This window comes from Lacerta agilis, chromosome 16 (assembly GCF_009819535.1).
Source record: "Lacerta agilis isolate rLacAgi1 chromosome 16, rLacAgi1.pri, whole genome shotgun sequence".
In the NCBI taxonomy this organism is placed as follows: Eukaryota; Metazoa; Chordata; class Lepidosauria; order Squamata; family Lacertidae; genus Lacerta; species Lacerta agilis.
In genome coordinates, this window is record NC_046327.1 from 1,633,452 (window position 1) to 1,648,344 (window position 14,893).

General features: G+C 46.0%; 1 protein-coding gene across 1 annotated transcript in view; it reads right to left on the reverse strand.

Moving 5' to 3' along the window:
- Positions 1 to 14,893, reverse strand: part of FOCAD (focadhesin) — a 109,282-nt gene that overhangs the window by 70,318 nt on the left and 24,071 nt on the right. Inside the window, exons 12-15 of the mRNA XM_033173164.1 lie at positions 7,374 to 7,478; positions 5,041 to 5,142; positions 2,637 to 2,767; positions 1,878 to 2,004 (exon numbers count right to left, since the gene is read on the reverse strand). Coding sequence (XP_033029055.1) covers positions 1,878 to 2,004; positions 2,637 to 2,767; positions 5,041 to 5,142; positions 7,374 to 7,478 — 465 coding nt within the window. The remainder of the gene's footprint in view (positions 1 to 1,877; positions 2,005 to 2,636; positions 2,768 to 5,040; positions 5,143 to 7,373; positions 7,479 to 14,893) is intronic.

Here is a 14,893-nt window from a genome sequence, read left to right on the forward strand (position 1 = left end):
GGAAGGGATGCAGGAACCTAGAGGAGGGGAAATAGCCCAAAAACCATCCCCTTTCCCCGATTTGTTGCCAAATTACTTTCATCTGCAGGCAGCCAGCATTGGGTCCCACCCTTCATCTGCAGAGAATTACGGTTTCAATCACAGGATTCAGGAGTATCCAAAGAAAACCAAAGGGTTGTTCTTAATTCAGGTGTTTTAGAAAAACACACCTAAGCTTCAAATGTTTTGAATGTGACTAATTTATTTGAAGAGAGACAGTTAAGATAAAATAATAATAATTTTGCGCCAAAACAAGTCCTGCTATTTTGGGCACTGTGTTCTGATGCCTTTATTTGGAAGGCTGCTTCCATCATGGGCATATCGAAGTCCACATACTGTCGGCTTTGCAAACCATCCACACAGAGGACAGAGGCAAGAGCTGCAGCTATGAAGATAACAGCTGTTATCCCCCCCAAAAATCTTGGCCTCAAAGATAAGACATTCCAGGTAAATAAGAAGAAAAGGGGGGGGGAGTGCCCTGGAAGCACAGATGACAACAATAACAGTATTTAGATAATAAGCACCAGTACTGTACACATCTCTGCAACAGACATGCTGAAAAGATCTTTTTGTTTACCTTGTACAGAGAATGGAGAGAGGGAATATAATGCTTTGGGAAGAATTTTGTCCAGAGCCGTCTCATTCATAGGGGCAGGTGGCGCGGTGAACCAGGGCGCCAGGCCCCCCAGGGGCGCCCCCGCGAGCCCGCCGGCATACCGGGCGCCCCCTCCCCAACCTGCCCCCGCCCTGAGGGGCCTGGCACTGCAAGCCAGCCACCCTCCGGAGCCCCAGCTGGAGCGCTGGGAAGGGCGCGCAAAGCCCCGCGCTGCTCCAGCGCCACGTCCATCATCCCCCGAGGGGCGGCCAGCGCGGGAGGGAGGTAGGCGAGTGGGGGATGAGGGGCGTGGCGCTGCATGCCGGCCACCCTCCGGAGCCCCAGCTGGAGTGCTGGGAAGGGCGCGCAAAGCTCCGCGCCGCTCCAGCGCCACGCCCCTCATCCCCCGCTCGCCCGCCTCCCTCCCGCGCTGGCCGCCCCTCGGGGGATGAGGGACGTGGCGCTGGAGCAGCGCGGGGCTTTGCGCGCCCTTCCCAGCGCTCCAGCTGGGGCTCCGGAGGGTGGCCGGCATGCAGCGCCACGCCCCTCATCCCCCGCTCGCCCGCCTCCCTCCCGCGCTGGCCGCCCCTCGGGGATGAGGGACGTGGCGCTGGAGCAGCGCGGGGCTTTGCGCGCCCTTCCCAGCGCTCCAGCTGGGGCTCCGGAGGGTGGCCGGCATGCAGCGCCACGCCCCTCATCCCCCGCTCGCCCGCCTCCCTCCCGCGCTGGCCGCCCCTCGGGGATGAGGGACGTGGCGCTGGAGCAGCGCGGAGCTTTGCGCGCCCTTCCCAGCGCTCCAGCTGGGGCGCCGGAGGGTGGCCGGCTTGCAGCGCCACGCCCCCATCCCCCGCTCGCCCACCCCCCCTCCCGAGGGGCGGCCAGCGCGGGAGGGAGGTGGGCGGAGAGGCGGCCCACCGGGGGCGCCGAGGGATCGTCGCGCCAGGGCGCACGATCCCTTTGAGACGGCCCTGATTTTGTCTCCTCTGAGATCTATAAATTAGTCATAAAACGACAATCACGTCGTTGGCAGGTCTCAGTGCAACTTATTATCTGGAGGAGTAAAAGGGCCACATTGCATGCCTCTGCGGATGACTAATGAATGAGGAAAACAGAGAGGCTTATTTTTTTTAACCAGAAGGGAATATGGCATTCTATCCCAAGGGCAGCTCCTCGAAAGCCAAGGTGAACGAAAACATGCAGAGCGAAGGAGGAAGGACAATCTGCGGAGCTCTGGGATGCTTACCTCTGCCTGACAAAGGGCGTGGAGACCTTGCAGGACGAGGGCGGCAGGAGTGGCTTGGTCGGGCTTCGTGCATTCGTTCAGCACCTGGGAAATTGCAGCCAACATATCCGCTCCATGTTGGTAAGGCCTAATCAAATGCAAGAATCACTTTTGGTAGTTACAGAATATTTCATTAGAAAGAAGGGGGGGGGGGGGGAGCTTGACTTGGCTGAGTTCCACATCTTAACATTCTCCAAACTGCAAAGATATTTCCTTTCGCCATAAAGCGAGAAAGCAAACAGTCACTGCAAACCCAGAAATAGGTGTTCCGGTTTTCGAACTTTGCCTTGGAAGCCGAACGTGCTTCTGAGCTTCCGTTTTCACTGTTGTGCCGCTCATTTGAGTTGCCTGCATAGGAATTAAGGATTTTTTCCTCCCGCTTCTGCCCTTTCGCCACTCATTTGAGTCCCCCCCCATCATAATTAAAGCTTTCTGTTTTGATTGCAGTGTTCTGAGGTGATATTTGGTGCTTTTGTTTTTGCTATTTTTTGCATTTTTGTTTGTATGGCTTTTTCATTTTTGTGTCTGTGGTTTGTTTTTCCTTTTATGATTGATTGATTGATTGATTGTGTGACTGCAGAAATGAATAAAAGCTCTCCATCCAAACAATGACTATCATCAGTGCACCAGGCCCCAGGTTCAGCATCAAGAATCCAATGAAGCACACAAATCTCTGCAGTTCTGGGCAAACTTAATCCTAAACAACCACTTTTTGGTTACCTTTGCTTGCATATATCTCTGATAGAAGCAGCTTTGGCAATCACTTTCTCCCACTGAGTATTTTTGCCAATGGATAAGGAAGCCATATCCGACATCGCCATGAATCGCTGCAGTTCTGGGTAAACACGATCCTAAAAATAATTTGATGGAAGGGGAAAGGTTTAGCAATTTAAATTTACCAGGATAATATTCTATTTTATGCAGCTCCCTAAAGTCATTTACATTGCAAAGTGCCGTGCCCCCTGCTGCAAAGCATATTGAGATGTGATTTCATGTAGATCTGTAGTGAACACAGTGCAACTTAAACAAACATAGAACGACAGCAAGCGTCCACAGAACTACAGTCGTAAAGTGTTGAAAGCATGTCACACAGTGGCGGAACTTCATGCTCCGGCACCGGGGGTGGAGAGCAGGCAGGGGCGTGGCGCATGTCCCAGGGGCATGGCATGCCACCCGCAGGGGCACAGCATGCGTCCTGGGGGCGTAGCGCCCAGAGCAGGGAGAGCCAGTCGTGATGACACCCAAAAGGGATCGTGGTGCCAGGGACCGTGCGCTCCCCCCGCCCCCTCTTCCTCCGCAAGTGATGTCACATGCAGTATTTCATTAATCCTTACAACCCAAGATAGGTCAGTATTTTCTAAGCCAGGCACGTCCAACTCCCAAGATTCTAGTTACAGGTAGGTAGCCGTGTTGGTCTGCCATAGTCGAAACTAAATTAAAAAATTCCTTCCAGTAGCACCTTAGAGACCAACTAAGTTTGTTCTTGGTATGAGCTTTCGTGTGCATGCACACTTCTTCAGATACACTGAAACAGAAGTCACCAGACCCTTATATATAGTGAGAGAGTGGGGAGGGGTATTACTGAGAAGGGTGGTGGGAATGGGGGATTGGCTGATGGGTGTGGAAAACCTGTTGACGACTGTTAACGACTGCAATTGGTCTTACAGGAAAAGGCAAGGGGTGAGATGGCTAAAGATAGCTTTGTCTTGTATAATGAGATAAGAATCCAATGTCTTTGTTCGGACCAGGTCTCTCCATGGTTTTAAGTTTGGTAATAAGTTGCAATTCAGCAACTTCTCTTTCCAGTCTATTTCTGAAATTCCTTTGTAATAAGATCTTGTATAGAATGTCCTGGGAGACTGAAGTGTTCTCCTACTGGTTTCTCTGTCTTGTGATTCCTGATATCAGATTTATGTCCATTTATCCTTTGGCATAGGGTTTGTCCTGTTTGTCCAATATAGAGAGCTGAAGGGCACTGTTAGCATTTGATGGCGTACACAGTGTTAGAAGATGAGCAATTAAATACTCCTGAGATGGTATGTTTGATGTTGTTGGGTCCAGTGATGGTGTTGTCTGGGTGTACGTGGCAGCAAAGTTGGCATCTGGGTTTATTACAGGCTCTGGTACCAGTTACAGGTATCTGAAGAAGTGTGCATGCACACGAAAGCTCATACCAAGAACAAACTTAGTTGGTCTCTAAGGTACTACTGGAAGGGACCACAAATGTAATGGCAGCTAAAAAATACCAGTATATACCAGATATTTTACCTCTACATATATTTACTGTGAATCAAGCTCTACAAATAGTTGCTCCAGTCCAGCACACAATTGTCCCTGTTCTCTCCATTATTAAGAATGGTACTACACATTTAAGTTTCGGGTTTTCCTAAACAAGGCTCAACAATTTTAGGGGCTTCCTAAAAAGCTAAACAACTTTCAGGGTGTCCTGATTTTTACTTTTTGAAATATGGCAACCCCAGGATATGCACGGGGGAATGGACCACAACACCTGCTAACCAAGTGCACAGTAGAACTCCAAGAATACTGGGTTCTGGCATTGGTAATTCAACGAAAAATTAGTTAGTTTGTTTTTTTAAAAAAAAAGATTAATTCATTTAAAATTTCAGTACACATATGACAACAGTACAGTCGTACCTTGGTTAACAAACGTCATGAAACTCGCACATTTTGAATGATTGTTCCAGTATGCGAGTGTTCCTTGAAACCCGAACGTCTGACGCAGCTTCCGATTGGCTGCTGGAGCTTCCTGCAGCCAATCGGAAGCTGCACCTTGGTTCCTGAAAATTTTGGAAGTCGAATTGACTTTCGGAACGGATTCTGTTTGACCTCCGAGGTATCACTGTATTGTAAATGCTCCCAAGAACAAATTATTCTGCATACTCCCCTCCTAGAGTGGCCTGAAGGATTAGCTCTTAACAACAACAAACAACAACAAACAACTTTATTATGTACACCCCACCCATCTAGCAGGTTTGCCCCAGCCGCTCTCAACAACGTTCCTAGCAGCCATTGTTAAGCAAGAGGCAACAACATGATCAATTATTCCCCCAAAATGTGATTTTTTTCGAGACAGAGATGAAGTGCTTTCAATCTTTTTGACAACCTGCTTCTCCCATAAAGATGTCATCAGGCGTAATGCAACAGCTTGAAGCTCTGGCGTGTTTCCCAACACCTGGAGGGCACGTAAAATCTGCGCCACACAGACCTGAAAGAGATCGGGGTTTGTTTTTTTTACATTTGTAAGAACAGAACTTTCCCTACATTCATTTGCAATGCAGAATACATCTGGAGAGATGAATTTTTCAGCAAAGACAAAAGCGCGGATCAGTTCTGCATTATGATGGCAGGGCAAGAGGCAGAAGCGGAAATGTTTTTTTTGTTTTTTTACAAAGATTTTATTGGTTTTCCACAAAAAAGATGCCAATACAATAAAACAAATACAACAACAACAAATACAACAAACAAAACAGAAATAACAAAATACAAACCTACGCTGGAATACCAACATTCCTTGCACTAATTAAAAATCTTGTTTCAAATCTACTTGGGGGACTTCCCCTGTTTTCTCTCCTTTGCTTCCAATTCTAATTAACTCTAATAACTTCTCATCTCTGGAATTCAAATCCTTTACCATCAAAATATATCTTCTTAATACATAATACATTATTTAACTTCATAATACAAAATATTACTTCTTGAATCTAATCTTAACGTCTTATTTTACTTAAACTACTGCTGATAATCAATTCATGTATCTCTTCACTATTTCAAATCAGAAATTCTTAACACACTGACTTCAGGGTACCATGATGAGCCGTCCTAATTACATTTAAAAAAAAAAAATTCACCCTATCCCTCTTCTGACCATTTTCCTTCGCCATCTCGGGATCACCCAGAAGCGGAAATGTTAGGTGCCAGAGAAGGTGCTGAGGTGAGGCTTTGGCAACAGTTCTGCGATGTCACTGGGTTAATGACTAATCTTTAATCTGCTATTTTCAGGGGTGTGTGGCATGCAGGCCTATCCGTTAACACACCTGACTGTAAATAAATCACCTCTCTGGAAACCTTGGGAGATAATCTTTTTAAAGACCTTTATTCCAATGAAGGCATATTTACATTTCCTACAGCGTAACGTGAGCTACACCCATCATATATAGTGCTATGAGCCACTTCTATTTCCTACAATTAGAGATATTTCTGAGCTTCCATTTGTTGCAATCCCAATGTTCCTGGCTAAATGGCATTCAGGCTATGTAGAGCCACATCTTTGACAATAACCCATAGCCTGAATGAGGGACTAAAGTAAAATAATAATAATAATAATAATAATAATAATAATAATAATAATAATAATAATAATAATAATAAATTATTTATACCCCGCCCATCTGGTTGGGTTTCCCCAGCCACTCTGGGCGGCTTCCAACATAAGATTAAAAGTACATTAAACATCAGTCATTAAAACCTTCCCTAAACAGGGCTGCCTTCAGATGTCTTCTAAACGTCAGACAGTTGTTTATTTCTTTGACATCTAATGGGAGGGCGTTCCACAGGGCGGGCGCCACCGCCAAGAAGGCCCTCTGCCTGGTTCCCTGTAACCTCACTTCTCACAGGGAGGGAACCACCAGAAGGCCCTCAGCGCTGGACCTCAGTGTCTGGGCTGAATGATGAGGATGGAGATGCTTCTTCAGGTATACTGGGCGGAGGCCGTTTAGAGCTTTCAAGGTCAGCACCAACACTTTGAATTGTGCTTGGAAACATACTGGGAACCAATGTAGATATTTCAGGACTGGTGTTATGTGGTCTCGGCGGCCGCTCCCAGTCACCAGTCTAGCTGCCGCATTCTGAATTAGCTGTAGTTTCCAGGTCACCTTCAAAGCTAGCCGCACATGGAGCGCGTTGCAGTAGTCCAAGCAGGAGATAACCAGAGCATGCACCACTCTGGCGAGACAGTCTGCGGGCAGGTAGGGTCTCATCCTGCGTACCATATGGAGCTGGTAGACAGCTGCCCTGGATACAGAATTGACCTGTGCCTCCATGGACAGCTGGGAGTCCAAAATGATTCCCAGGCTGCACACCTGGTTCTTCAGGGGCACAGTTACCCCATTCAGGACCAGGGAGTCCCCCACACCCGCCCACCCCCTGTCCCCCAAAAACAGTACTTCTGTCTTGTCAGGATTCAAACTCATTCTGTTAGCCGCCATCCATCCTCCAACCGCCTCCAGGCAAGTAACATATTCCATATGGATTCCTCTAGGGAAGGTAAAGCATTTTGTGGGAACAAAGTGCCACCCATTTAAGTGATGGTAAATGACATTCTACCAAGGAACCTTCGTTGCCCCAACATTTTATTCCAAAATTAAAACGAAAGCAAAATTTGCCTTTAAGGAACAAAACGCCTTTTCCAGAGGAGAAAAGTTAAAATTTCGTACTGACCTTATGAACACCCAAAGCAGGCAAAGTATACAAGATTTCCCGGCACAGGGTGGGCTCCAGCGGCGTCCCCAACTTAAACATCAGGACGGGAATCAGATTGGGCACCTAAAATAAATGACACCCATTGTGGACAACAATGGTAAACATCACTGCTATTTTGAGCTGTTCTCCAAGTCTTCATTAGTTACAAACAGAAACAAAAATACTAGCACATAAATGTATTTTTCCGGAACACCACAAAATTCAGCGGTATGCGAATTGTACAGACGATTGTTTCCAAGGCTCTTTTATTTTTTAACAATTCCGTTCCTTCATCTTCCAGCAGAGTATTGCAAAGATTTCCACCTCAGTTTTATTATTTGCTTCCAGAGCGAAGCTCTGTCCTGAGTTCAGTTATTCAGGGAGGGTTCCCCTACTCCCCGGTTACCTCCAATTACTGTAACTTTAGAACTGACTTAGTGATCCCAAGTTTGGACATTTGAGCTGGCTCGAAACCAAAGAACAAATTCAAACCAAACCCCTTACTTAATGGCCAGTGGGCATACAGATACTGAAAAGAATCTGCAGAGTCTTAAATTAAATTCTTTCAATGACCATTAACTCAAACAGGTTCTGAACCTTTCTGAAATGTTAAGGACGTTTTGCCGGTTCCCGTGCACGCATGGAAATGAAATAAATTCTGAAAGCACCCAAAAGTTCCTGTTTGTTATGAGAAAAGACATCACAGTGAGCTTTGTGGTTTCATGATGATTGGCTGCCACTGAACATTGGGCTTTACAACATAACCGAAGAAAGGTCCCTGCCCCCAAGGATGTTGCAATCTAAAGTTTGAAAAAGAAAAAGGAAAAAAGGATGAACAGAAGCAATTTTGCTCAATTCACACTAAATCCAATGCAGTTTGCTGCCATTGTACCAAAAGACTGTATTTTTAGAGTTGGTTGCAAATAAATTCAGCATTACTTAGACTCTGTAATCTTGTTTTGAAAAGAGGCCATCTTCTGATCTAATTTGGATATCTATACAGCAATCAACTGTTGGCAAAACTGTAATTTTAACTCAATTTAACAGCGTGAAGAGGCAGAGGGAGCTGTTCTCACCAGAACTCTCTTCCATTTCATGATTATTATTCATGATTATTTATTAATTTTGTGTGCTACCTACCCTTCATCCAAAGATCCCAGGGTAGTCCACAAAAGATAAATAGCTAAATGAGTGGTACTTTGACTTGATTTTAAATTTTATTCCAGGCATTTTTATACAGTACAGTAGAACCTTGGTTCTCAAACATAATCCGTTCTGGGAGTCTATTTGACTCCCAAAATCGTTTGAAAACCAAGGCTTGGCTTCCAATTGGCTGCAGACATTCAGCTTCTGAAAAACATTTGCAAACGGGAACACTCACTTCCGGGTTTGCAGAGTTAGGGAGCTGATTTGTTCGGGAGCCAAGCTATTCGAGTACCAAGGTACCACAAAGACAAAAGCTCTTGATGGCAATAGAGAAGATTAACTACAACACAAATAACAGAGCCAGACTGGCACAGACCCTCCAAGTGTCCCTATTTTCCAGGGACAGCTCTGGATTTGATCCCAGAACAGGGCATCCCTATTTTCACCGGAGGAATGTTGGGAGGGTATGCTGCCACTTATCTGAGGCAACATGTGACATCTACTTAAATATGGACAAATTTCCAGACGTTGGTTTTTGTCCTCAGAGCATATGGTGCAGAAAGAGAGCTTCCTGAAACTCCAAGGGGCGAGACCAAAATGGTCAGAAGACACAGTGCTATTTTTCCAGAGAGGTGGCGCAACGCACCATGAATGGCTCCCTTGTTCTCTTATAACAGCAATGGCGGCCACTTGAGAGTTCCAGCGACCTCCAGATGAAAACAAGTCCTGGAAAGAACTACGAGATTCCAATAAGAAGCAAGCCCAGTGTCAGGGAATGGTCTGGACTGGAGGATTGGGAAGTGTATCCTCAGTCAGATCAGCTTCTCTCCGAAGAGGAGGAGGAGGGGAGTTGCCCCTCTTATCCCCAGCAGTTTCAGTAGGAGAGAGAGAGGGGAGAATGCTGCCCAGCCTCTGCAGGAGTTACCTAGCTACGAGATAGCAGAGGAAGGGAGGGAACAGCCAGCAGAGACCTCCTTGGAGAGCCTGGGCAATCCCCCCTCTCCTCGGGCTCGTAGGTCTCTCTGTATTAGAGAACAGAGGATGCAGAGGGGTGGAACTTCCTGTGAGCACCTAGGATGTTGCTGGGGACAGAAGGGAACACTTCTCTTTATGGAGATATGGATTATTGCTTTGCAAGCAGGTGACTGAATAAAAAGGACTATAAAATGCAAACTGCTTGTGATTCTTGCCTATGAAGTTACATGGGGGGGGAGAGGACACTCCATGCTTGACACCCAGGGAGCTACAGATAAGCAGTGTGGGAATGTTGAGGGTGGCAGGAGATGATGCATTGTCTTTTAATATCCTTCCTAATTTGCGCTAGCAAGTTCCTTTATGTAGCAGAGTTACATTGCCCCTTTTTTACATGCGCAGCAGACAGCTAGTTGCAGGCTCGTGTGAGCCTCTCACTATTATACGGTTCAATCCGTCTCAGATTCAATTGTATGTTCCTGCTAAGTTCCCTTGAATCCCTCTTAAAAAGAATAAAGACACCACAATGTTATTCAAAGTCAATAAAAGAAGTTTACTCACATCAGTTCACAGTTGGATCCCTGAAGGCAGACATAGTTACAAATATGTGGATCTACTCCATATGAGGGAATAATCCCAGTGCTTCTGCTAGCTGAGAGCTAGCAGAGCAGTCCTAGCTAAAAGCTGGTCATACAAAGAAGGAAGTCAAAAAGAGGGAGGTATGCTGAGTGACTCATCCATTTGTTACCTGGACAGGTGAGGTCATGGCCACCTTCTATCACATGCAAAGGGAAGGATGCTCCAGCCAGGAGGAACAGGAGGTTTCGACTGGCTGGACCAAACATGTCTTTTCTAACATTACAAGGAATGTTGTACTGGACTGCCTCTCATGGATCACATCCCACAAGCAGGGCATTGTGGGCATGCACGAGGCAAGAGAAGTAAGTGAGCATATTCGGCAGAAGGAAGAATCTTCCCACATGAGGATCTGAGAGTCGGCTGCTGGGCAGTTTTTCTCCACAGCCTCCTCCAATTTCTTTCCACCGGAGCCAGTTGGATGCTGCCTCCCAGTAAGAGCAGGGCAAACCTGGGATTCATTAGGCCGAAGAAAGCTCAGCCCAGGTGCAGAAGAGGAGAGCTGGGAGGGAAAGTCTGGAAGAAAGTGAGCTCCTCACAAATCCATATTGTTTTTATTTGATTAAAAGGGGGAGTTGTTTGGCCAACTTTCCTGGAATTTCCGCCCCCACCCCCTTCCATCTATCTTTAATCACATTAGCGGGTTGTGAGGATTTACACAACTTTCGTTTTGATCTCCGAAAGTTCTCCGACGATAAACATTTTGCTTGAAATTTGCATAACTTCAAACAGAGACGAAACACTCCCAAGTCGGATGGTTCCAAAACCATTAGACTACTCCCAGGATGTTCAACTTGGCAAGAGACATTAACGGTTCCTTCTGAAAATTGACTTTAGAATAAAAATTTAGCAAGGAAACCTTGGAAGTCTACTTGCTAGTTCTGTTAACTATTTTGCAATATCCTAGCTACATAACATGTTGGATTCAATATTGCATTAAAACTAAGGATTTTTAAGGCTACATTTCTCTGCTTTGTGTCTTTAAAGACGGGGCTGGGAGTTTAAATCCTTTTGATCTTGGGAGCTTACACTTTTGGCTGAAAATTTAAGACAACCCATTAGTCTTGCAGCGTTTGAATACCTGCCAAATTGTATATTTATCCTCAGAGTGGCTAACTGGCAAGATAAAGTTGTTTTAAATAAATACACATGTCCACATGAAGCCGTATACCCAGAGACAGTCGAGGCTGTTGGCGTGAGCAGAAAATTATACCCATATTTGTGTGTGTGAACCAGCCCAGAGATGTCTCTTGCAGGTATCTCATTTTTAAAGGAAAATATCTATGCTCCTCTATGGTTTGTTGTTCAAAAATAACACTCGTTTTTCCAACCACAAAGAAGATCCGCCCCTCAGCTTAAAACATAAGTAAGGCAGGGCTGAATCCTTGCCAGGGCTAAATGAGCATTTGGTCTCCATTGGGTTTTCCGACAGTTTTCCAACAGCCGCCCCGCAGATTCATTAACTCTCCGTGCATCTGAGCACCTTCAGAAAGCCAGCAAATTTGTCGCTTAGCAACACAGCATTTTCAATCCCTTGCCATCCCTAAAGATTCGGCAGTTAGGTCAACCCTCCCCATTAAGTGCCTGACAAAAGGGTTGTTGTTGTTGTTTTACCAGATTTCCCTTTTGAAAACAAAAAACAAAACAGGGGAATCTGCATTTAAAAACCACCAACTAGAGTCTCAGTCCAGTCCGTCTTGCAAACAGATTTACGAGACGGCTCTTCGGATGATGAGCCTGTATCAGAATCGGACGCTTCGTAAAATGGAACTTTCACGTACGGTTCCAACTTGTCTTTCGTTCAGTAGAAAAATAAATAGAACCCAGACAACCTCTCTCTCTGTTTAAGAATTCTTCTGTTAGAGAGCTCATGATAAAGATATTAAAAAATATGCAAAACGAAGACCACCGTCCAATGTACACTTACTTGGGAGTAAGCCACATTTAGCACAGTGGGCCTGACTTCCAAGTAAACGTGCTTAGACTTCTGCTGTCAGATTGCATTTTCTTGGCATATTAAATCCATCTACAGCACTCGGGACTCAAGAGGAATGAAAAACATATACCTGTTCAATGTTATGCAGAACAGACACTCCCACCGCAAGCAAAAATGTTTACTGAAGATGGCAGAATGGTCTACTCTAAGGACATTGGATATCGCTCATCTTCCTTCAAGCCAGAGTATTTCATTTTTAAAATTCATTTATTTCATTTATAAGATTCGTTACCCGCCCTTCCTAAGGTCCCAGGGTTCATAACAAGAAGTAAAACAGAGACAATCAAGAAGGCAGCTAAAATCGTCCCACCCAAAACAATACAGAAGAGATCAGTGGTGTGCAGTAAAAATTTTCATAGGCCAGAGGCACCAGCTTGCAAGGGCAATTTGGGGGGGGGCACATCACACACGTGATGTCCCATTGCCGTGTGCATGAGCTTCACGCTTCCCTTCCTAAGCTGGGCAGACAAGGGGGCAGAGTGGGGGGTGTCTTCAAACTTCATCACTAGGTTTCTGATTTGGAGGATGGATGGCGGCTAACGGATTGAAGTACTGTTTTGGGGGGGACAGGGGCCGGGCGGGGATGGGGGACTCCCTGGTCCTGAATGGGGTAACTGTGCCCCTGAAGGACCAGGTGTGCAACCTGGGAATCATTTTGGACTCACAGCTGTCCATGGAGGCGTAGGTCCATTCTGCGTCCAGGGCAGCTGTTTACCAGCTCCATCTGGTACATAGGATGAGACCCTCCCTGCCCTTGGACTGTCTTGCCAGAGTGGTGCACGCTCTGGTTATCTCCCGCCTGGACTACTGCAATGCGCTCCATGTGGGGCTACCTTTGAAGGTGACCCAGAAACTACAACTAATCCAGAATGGGGCAGCCAGACTGGTGACTGGGAGCGGCCGCCGAGACCACATAACACCGGTCCTGAAATATCTACATTGCCTCCCAGTACATTTCCAAGCACAATTCAAAGTGTTGGTGTTGACCTTTAAAGCCTTAAACGGCCTCCGCCCAGTATACCTGATGAAGTATACTCCATCCTCATCGTTCAGCCCGGACACTGAGGTCCAGCTCGGAGGGCCTTCTGGTGGTTACCTCCCTGCAAGATGTGAGGTCACAGAGAAGCAGACAGAGGGCCTTCTCAGTGGTGGCGCCCATCAGATGTCAAGGAGATAAAGAACGACACAACGTTTAGAAGACATCTGAAGGCAGCCCTGTTTAGGGAAGGTTTTAATGACTGATGTTTTAATGTATTTTTAATCTTATGTTGGAAGCCGTACAGAGTGGCTGGGAAACCCAGCCAGATAGGCAGGGTATGTATAAATAAATAAATAAATAAATAAATAAATATTATTGTTATTATTATTATTATTATTTCACATGATTTCACGCAAGTCTGCAAGGACCCGGAATGCAACTCCTGTGCAAACGGGATGTCCCCTGTATTCATCATTTACCCAATACAGCCAAAGTTAAAAGCAGCAAATGCTCCAGTTACAGGTAGGTCGCCGTGTGGGTCTGCCATAGTCGAAACAAAACAAAATAAAAAATTAAAAAATTCCTTCCAGTAGCACCTTAGAGACCAACTAAGTTTGTTCTTGGTATGAGCTTTCATGTGCATGCACACTTCTTCTGCACACTTCTTCTGCACATGAAAGCTCATACCAAGAACAAACTTAGTTGGTCTCTAAAGTGCTACTGGAATGAATTTTTTAATTTAGTTTCGACTATGGCAGACCAACACGGCTACCTACCTGTAACTAGAATCTTGGGAGTTGGACGTGCCTGGCTTAGAAAATACTGACCTATCTTGGGTTGTAAGGATTAATGAAATACTGCATGTGACATCACTTGCGGAGGAAGAGGGGGCGGGGGGAGCGCATGGCCCCTGGCACCACGATCCCTTTTGGGTGCCATCGCAACTGGCTCTCCCTGCTCTGGGCGCTACGCCCCCAGGACGCATGCCGTGCCCCTGAGGGTGGCATGCCATGCTCCTGGGACATGCGCCACGCCCCCGCCTGCTCTCCACCCCCCGGTGCCAGAGCATGAAGCTCCGCCACTGTGTGACATGCTTTCACTTTACGACCATAGTTCTGTGGACACTTGCTGTCGCTCTATGTTTGCTTAAGTTGCACTGTGTTCACCACCATTACAGTGGTGCCTCGCAAGACGAAATTACTTCATTCCACGAGTGCTATCGTATAGCGGAAATTTCGTCTTGCGAAGCATGGTCAGAGGAAGCGCGGCTTTACGAAAGGAAAAGAAAAAGCGCAAAATGTTTTCGTTTTGCGAGTCGCGGCCATAGGAAACTTCATCTTGCAAAGCACCCTTTCGCTAACGAATGCCTTCCGTCTAGCGAGTTTTTCGTCTAGCGAGGTACCACTGTACTGTCTTCTCTCCAGTCAACAAGACTTAAACTCTATTGATTTATCTTCTTGCACCACCACAGTTCTTTGAAGGCTTGAAATTTTTTACGGACTGCAGATATTTTCAAGGATCACATGTGTTCTGCAAGCTGCACATCCACTGCTCTCTGTTCTGTGTCAAAATCAAGATGTTCCACTTTCAGCTCCTGATTTTCTGGCAACTAAAGAACACCCAATAGGAGTTCATGGCATTTCATTCATTTACCCAACAAACACTCCCTGCTTCCCAAGAGCAGAGGATTTGGAATATGGTCATCATTGCTTAAGGCATTTCTCAGTCAGCAAAACCAAGTATAAAACTGGCTTTTTTCTTTTAAATAAT